Genomic DNA, 7,629 nt, shown 5'->3' with positions numbered 1-7,629 from the left:
AAAAACAACATAATTTATATGGTATAATTCTTGAAGGTTTTTAGGAGAAATGGCTATTCGCAACAGCAGATTAACAAAGCCCTGCAAATAAAAACTGCAGAAAAGTCACAGGAAAAGGATGAGGAAGTGGAAAGGGAAGTGAAATCTACAGCCTTTCTCCAATACGTGGTTAATGTTTCTTCTAAAATCGCTAGAATCTTGAAGAAATTTAAAGTAGATGTAATATTCCGCCCACCAGCTAAGACTGCAGCCTTGTTGGGATCCATTAACGATGATCTGCTCTTGCAAAAGTCGGGAGTTTATGAAATCCCTTGTGAGTGTGGCAAACGTTACATAGGGCAAACCACGCGCACTGTACAGGAACGACGCGTCGAACACCAGCGGTACACACGTCTTCTTCAATTCAACAAATCAGCAGTTGCCGAACATTGCATTTCTACTGGTCATGCCATGGATTATAAAGATGTTAAGATTTTAACTACTGCTTCATCTTTCTGGGACTCAGTTGTTAAGGAAGCTGTAGAAATACAACTAGCTGACAACCTGCTAAACCGTGACGAAGGATTTCATCTTGACAATGCTTGGAAATCGCTTATTTCACACCTTCATTTGGAAAGAATTTCTGCAACTTCACTTCCGACAGATGTTACCACTTTTAAAGATTAATTATTTATACACAAGCACGGTGGATTCGCAGCAGCACTATTTTGTTTGCACTCCGCGATTATATGTTTATCTTTGCTATATACATCTTATCTATGACTAGCGCAGCAGTGACGACTTTGATATCTTTGACGCATGCACTTTCAATCCTCAGCAGCTTTGTATCACGTGACTCTCCATATAAATAGGCACGCGCAAACGCTACGAACTCACGCGGCACACGACGACGCACGCACACGACGCACACGTGATGTTCGAGATGTCGATGAGAGAGGATGCTTTAGTTGCGAAGGGTGTGGCGGATCGCCGTCCGTCGGGGCCAGCTCAGGCGACTGAGTTGATCCCGGTGGCGGCCCCATCCGGCCCCCCACTTATGACGAACCGGCTTTCGACAACTGACGCTGACAGGTTTGACTCTTCGGATTCTGACGCGCACTCTCTTATGAACAAACTCGCCCACAGGGGCCCCTACCCTGGTCGAGAGGACGACGAGGCGGCTATACTCGCCTTCTGTAACATTCAGAAGGCTGCCGCTCTACCGCACACGAGGCAGCAGGTCTCGGGTGTGCCACCGAGAGCCCCGCCGGTCGCATCACACGGCTTCGGCGGGAGTTGCGCCGCTGGCCTCGACCACTGAAGAGGTCGATGTGCCCCCGGTTGCCCCCCTGGCACCAGAGACACGAGAAGAGCCCGTGGCTGCGCTAGCTGCGGCCACCGAGATGGTGGACATCGGCCTGCCCGACGCAAATCTGGCTGAGGCGATTGCCGAGTCGGTGCGCCGTGACACCGACCTTGACGCTGCCCGCGCACCCAGAAAGCGCCGCGCTGTGACGCATGACGATTCCGACACTCCCTCTCAGACATCTGAAGTAGCGAGGCCGCGGAAGAAGGCCTCCAGGGCCTCCCGCACCTCCACCACGGAGTCTGGGATGACTATCGCGGGCTCCTCCCGGAGCACCGCCACGCAGAAATCGACGAAGACAACGCGGCAGCCCACTCGTTCACCTGCCGCTTCCCGGCAGCCGGACGAGGACGGTATTGTCGCCCCACCCCGGCGGCACACTGCCAGGGCTGCTGCGCTGCAGCAGCCAACCCCGCTGCTGACCGCCAACACGTTTGCGGGCGCCAGCGTCGATGCGATGGAGGATGGCGCCGTGCCTCTGGCGCCAGCCCAAAAGAAGCCGCCGCCTATCGTCATCCAATGGGCCGGCGAGTACAAGGAGTTCCAGCACAAACTGGACAGGGTGGCCACGTCCACCGCTGTCAAGAACGCTGGCCGTGACCTCTACAAGGTCACAGTGTCGTCCAACGAGGAGTTCCGCGCGGTGATGGACTCCATTTGCAAAGATGGCCTCCCGTGCTACACGCACCCCTCCGAGCCGCTCAGACTTCTGAAGGTGGTATTCCGCCAGCTTCCCCTGAAGTTTGGTGTGGACTACGTTCGAGAGGAGCTCGAGGACATGGGGTTCGGCGTCCGGTCCACCGGACTGATGAAGTCTCAACGCACGCACCGTGACATGCCGCTGTACCAGGTTGTCCTTGTTGACAAACTGGAAAATCGGAAGATTTTCCAGGTGCAGCGGGTCGGCCGGGTCAAGGTCGCAGTGGAACCTCTCCGGGCCAAAGGCAAGAGGGCCCAGTGCTTTTCCTGCCACAGGCTCGACCACGTCTCCCGCTACTGCTCCATGTTGCCCCGCTGCGTCAAGTGCACGGGCCAGCACGAGAGCAAGTCCTGCGTGCTTGCCAGGGGAGACAAACCAACGTGCTGCAACTGTGGCGGCACGCACGTTGCCAGCTACAGAGGCTGTTCGGCCTTCAAAAGGGGCCGAAATCAACCGAGGAGAGGGGCTGCTCCTTCTTGTAAGGTGCACACGTCCACCAGCTTTGCTGCCGCCACCAAGGGAGGACCATCAGACTCCACCACCCGAAGTTCGGCACAGGTGGAGGGCGAGACGCAGCAACCGACCGCGCCGTCCACGGCTTCACCCGTGGGGGTTGCCGCCCCGCGCAGGCGTCGACGGCGCGCGGGCCGGGCCACTCCTGCCGCTGCACAACGGACTGCCGACGACACTCTGCCGCTGCAGAGGACGGCACCTCGTGCTGCGCCGCAACCGCGACCGGCTGCCGATGCTCCACGGCAGTCGCCTACTACGGAGCGGCCGCAACCGGCCGCCCCAGTGGCGGAGGCCGCCCCAGCGGCCCCCACCGCCCCCTTGGCCACCGACGCAGCCGAGCTCCGATTGCTCTTGCGGTCATTGAGCCAGCTGCCCGAGCAGCTCCCGGTGCTCGTCACCGCGGTCACGTCGGCCCTTCAGGCTGGCGTTGCAACACCACCGCGCCATGGATAAATGCCATATCCATGGCCTCACGTTTGCGCTTTCAATGCAAACAGTTTGGTCCCCCAACAAGGGGAATTCAGGGAGTTCTTGCGCGACAAGGCAATTGACATCCGCCTCGTGTGCGAGACCTTCCTGAAGCCGGGAATACATGTGAAGGTGGCCAACTATCGGTGCTACCGCACCGACAGGTTGACCCACGGCGGTGGGACAGCTATCTATATCAAGGTGTCCCTCAAACATCATGAAGTTCAGCTTCCGCCCCTCGCTGCAATGGAGGCCACTGGGGTGGCTGTCACCATGACGGCGGGGGTTATCACCTTCGTTGCGGCCTACAGGCCGGCGAGGGGACTGCTTCAGGAGGCTGACGTCGACGCCCTGCTGGCACTGCGCGGGAAAGTCTTCATTGCGGGTGACTTGAACGCCAAGCACCCGCAATGGAACTCCCGCATCACCAACGCCAGCGGCCGCCGCCTCCTTCGCGCCACACAACGGCGCGATAGTACCGTCTTCCCCCATCGCAGCCAGTCTGATGTGCTCGACATCGCCGTGCTCAAAAGTGTTGGGCACTTCACATCTGCCACCGTTAGATGCGCCATGTCGTCTGATCACCTCGAGGTGGTCTTCTACATGGACGTCATCGGTGCATCTATGCCGTCCGACCGCCACAACTTCCTTGGCATAGACGAGGCACGCTTTCGTGTCGAGGTCCTAGACCGCCTCGAGGGCGCTCCCGATCCCGCTGTGCAAGGGGCTGACGAAGTGTTGGCCTTCTTCACGCGGCACACACTGGCTGCAACGGAGGCGGCCACCCCCAGGCGGCCAGGACGGCCGCGAGAGATGTCGCGCCAACTCCCGCCGCACATCCTAGAGGCGATCACAAACAAGAATCGCCTCTTCCGGGAGTGGCAGCTCACACGGCTGCCAGAGACGAAGCGCCGCCTCAACAGGGCGCGGCGCGAGATTCGGGCCGCCATCGACGACCATCGACATCGGGACTGGGCGGGCCATGCGGCCACCCTAACAACGACAGACGGTAGTGCTTGGCGGACCGCCAAGCGTTTCCTTCGTCGTCGCCAGCGAGTCCCGCCTCTCCATACGGATGCGAACGTTGTCTGCGAGCCAGATGCGAAAGCCGGCATCCTCGCGGACACGTTCGCGGAAAATTTTCAACCTGCTGATGGTGTGGTCGATCCCGACCACGTCCGTCTGGTGGCGGACCGCCTGCCGGTTTTCCTCGCTGCACGGGAGGAAGACGACGCGATCGAGCAAATCACAGCTGAGGAAGTGGACCTGCAGCTCCGTCGACTCAACCCGAAGAAGGCGGGTGGCACGGATGGTGTCACCAACTGCCTGTTGAGGATGCTTCCGCCGGAGGTACACCAATCTCTGGCGCACATCTTTAACAGCATCCTCCGCTCTGGGACCTTCCCTTCCATGTGGAAACATGCAGAAGTGATTGCCATCCCCAAGAGCGGCAAGGATCCACGCCAGGCCGCGAACTACCGGCCGATCAGTCTGCTCCTGTCCCTCTCAAAAGTGTTTGAGAGGTTGTACGCGGAGCGGCTGCTGCGCCACATGACGGAACAGCAACTCACTCCCGAGGAGGAGTTTGGTTTCCGGTGCGGCCACTCTACCACGCAGCAGCTGTTGCGCCTCGTGGAGCAGGCGATGCGAGCGCTGGAGACGCGGGAGTACCTAGGGGCAGTGCTTCTCGACGTCTCCAAGGCCTTCGACTGCGTGTGGCACGATGGCCTCGTGTACAAACTTTTTGCGCACGGGGTACCGACGTCGCACGTGGTCCTGCTGCGCTCGTATCTCACGGGACGCACTTTCCACGTCCGAGCTGATGGAGGCACTTCCACCGACCGGCAGATTCGAGCGGGAGTGCCGCAGGGGTCGGTCCTTGGCCCCCTGCTGCACTCCCTCTACGCCGCCGACGCCCCGCGGGTGGCACGCGTGGAGTTGGCACTTAATGCCGACGACACGGCGTTGTTCACCCGCAGCATGAACGCGGCCGAGATGCGCCGTCGCCTCCAGCTCGGATGCGACGTCCTGGGCGCCTGGTCCACGAAATGGCGCTTAAAGTTCAACGCTGCAAAGAGTCAGGCTGTCATCTTCAGCAGAAAGAGGCTGCCACCGGACCTACCGCCGGTCACGATCATGGGGGGCCCCATCCCATGGTTGCGGACCAGCAAATACCTCGGGGTGACGTTGGACAGGCACCTGACGTGGCTGCCACCCGTCCGAGACGTCGGAGGGCGGGCAGTGGGGCGCCTTCGTGCGCTTTACCCACTGCTCAACCCTTCATCGACACTTCCTCCACGCCATGGACTCACCATGTATGTGTCCCTTGTCCGGCCGGTACTGGAATACGCGGCCGTGGTGTGGGGTAACGCGGCAGCGACGCACATTGCGACGCTCCAACGCGTGCAAAATAGAGCGCTGCGACTTGCGCCCCACAAGCCGCCTCGCTACCCGACAAGGCTGCTCCATGAAGAAGCTGGCATCCCCTTCCCGCGGGATCGCTTCCGGCAAATCGCCAGAGTGTTCTACAGCAATGCAGAACAGTCTGGCAGCCGCCTGATTCGTGGTCTGGGCCGCCAGGTCCACCACAGGCCAACGACTTGTTGGCCAGACCTACTGCGAGAGTAATCATCTCTTGCTGCTTAAACTGCCCCCACACCTGGCATATGTAGCCAGAGTTTTAGAGCAAGCGAGCGAGCTACGAACTCAGTCTCTGACTCGCATTGAAGATGGCTGGGAGGTTTCTAGCCGAAATATCGCAAGAAGAATTGTCGCTGTCCCGAGTGCACGCCCGAAAGATGATGGAACATTATGTCTGCCGGGAAAACTTCAAGAATCATTTACAAGTCTGTTGTATTGTTTTACAAATGAATTACCTTTCAACAGATGTGAGAACTTGCTACAAAATGAAGATATCTATAGATACATGATAAGATAAACGTGTAATACACACATGTCCCAGTTCAAAACTTGCACATAACAATTAAATTATTCAGTGTCTACCTTGCCATATAACACCACAGCAAAATAAAAATTCCTTTAAATATTTTCTGCTAAACCATTGTTTTTACCCAGTACAAGTATTCTTGAGTTACAATACATAAAATTTGTCATATGTACTTTTAAATTTAAATTATTTTTAATGAACAGTGTTGTTTATCATATGTAATTTGTGATTTTGTTGTATATATTTGAATTTTAACTATTTAAATTTGATTTTAAATTTTCTGTTTTCTGTCTTTCTCAAACTTAACTTCTCTTATACCCAATGTACTGCTAAAGTATGTAAATTAATGGATTAAAATGGACCAATAAATCATTAAGGTGGAGTGGTATAATCATTTTTTCTGGGGATGGAATTGCGACTAACTGGGCTGCAGTGTACTGCTAAAAAGCATCAGCATCTTTAATATTACACTTTAAATGTAGTTATAGTACCCACTTCATTGTAATTTATACTTAATCCTAATGCAGTCCATCCACTCTCAACTGAGCATTGATGTAGCAATTGTAATGATGATGGAACAAATTTGATAATGTTACAAAAGTGGATGAGTGCTTTCTAAAACATTAATACAAAACCTCTGAGAGCTCGTTAGGAATTGCTCTTATGCATGTTGGTTGGGAGAGTTGAATCCATCATTTTAATCTATGGTTTCAGAAATTTGTATGTGCTTCCTTCACCACTGTACCTGCCAGTCAGATGGCATCTGGGAAAGCAGCACTGACTAATTATTATGCCAGCTAGCATGACTGTCAGAAAAAGTAAAAGCTGTATGACTCACTGGCAACTTGCACCTTCCCCCAATACTGCCTGAGATGTTCAACAGTTACCACTAGGTGGAGCTGTTCCCATTCTGCAAACTGAAGGGAGATTGGAGTTTAACATCCTGTATACAATGAGATCACTATAGATAGCCCACAAGCTCGGATTTTTTTCACTTATGGGGGAGGAAATCAGCCACGACCTTTTAAGCAATTTCTCTGGCCTCATTTAGGGAAATCATAGATCATAGAAGACCCAAGTCTGGTTGACCAGACACAGATTTGAACTATCATCATCCAGAATGCGAGTCCAAAGTGGTAACCACTGTGGTACCTCACTCAGTCACAGATGTGAATCATTTGTGTCTGTGAGCAGTTCATGTCATCGCCATAAAATTAGATCTATTTTCAACTATGTAGATAAATACTAGTGTAATTGTCAATAATGGAACGTATTCAGAAGGATTGTAGTTCAGAGTGTGGTCTCACTGAGACTCACATGACTGAAGGGATGTCAATATTTTAGAGGTATTCTGATTTGAATGTATGGTACAAAATGATAGCGAATTTTTGCTTATTTGCGGATTGTTCTGTCACTTGTTAGTAGAACTATTCCATATTCAAGGTTGAAAAACAAACAAAATACCTATTTCAATAAATGTTACATGGAGTTCTTGCCGTGTGAAGCACTTATTCAAGAATGCCTCCGAGAAAATGCAGTTTGTTTATTTTTCAATCTCAAATAATGATATTTTCTTTTTATTCAGTGACAAAGAGTAAGTAAACATTACAGTGAAATGGATATTTACTCGTGCCCAAAGAGATTTAAAGCCACACT

At 53.6% G+C, this 7,629-nt stretch overlaps 1 protein-coding gene across 1 annotated transcript; it reads left to right on the top strand.

The window, feature by feature from the left end:
- The first annotated feature begins 1,382 nt into the window (after window positions 1-1,382).
- LOC124556206 (translation initiation factor IF-2-like) lies at window positions 1,383-6,774 on the top strand. The gene is made up of 3 exons (XM_047130195.1): window positions 1,383-2,063; window positions 2,529-2,888; window positions 6,688-6,774. The coding sequence occupies exons 1-3, from the start codon at window positions 1,383-1,385 to the stop codon at window positions 6,772-6,774; spliced, it is 1,128 nt and encodes a 375-aa protein (XP_046986151.1).
- The last annotated feature ends 855 nt before the right edge of the window (window positions 6,775-7,629 follow it).

This window comes from Schistocerca americana, chromosome X (assembly GCF_021461395.2).
Source record: "Schistocerca americana isolate TAMUIC-IGC-003095 chromosome X, iqSchAmer2.1, whole genome shotgun sequence".
Taxonomy (NCBI): Eukaryota; Metazoa; Arthropoda; class Insecta; order Orthoptera; family Acrididae; genus Schistocerca; species Schistocerca americana.
Note: the sequence above shows the minus strand (reverse complement) of the source record. Positions and strands in the feature narration are given on the sequence as shown.

Coding starts and splice junctions, on each gene's coding strand:
- LOC124556206 (XM_047130195.1), top strand. CDS start 1,383: ATGGTGGACATCGGCCTGCCCGACGCAAATCTGGCTGAGGCGATTGCC. Junction 2,064..2,528: donor CGCTCAGACTTCTGAAGGTG/GTATTCCGCCAG, acceptor CCTTCTTGTAAG/GTGCACACGTCCACCAGCTT. Junction 2,889..6,687: donor CCGCCCCCTTGGCCACCGAC/GCAGCCGAGCTC, acceptor CTATGGTTTCAG/AAATTTGTATGTGCTTCCTT.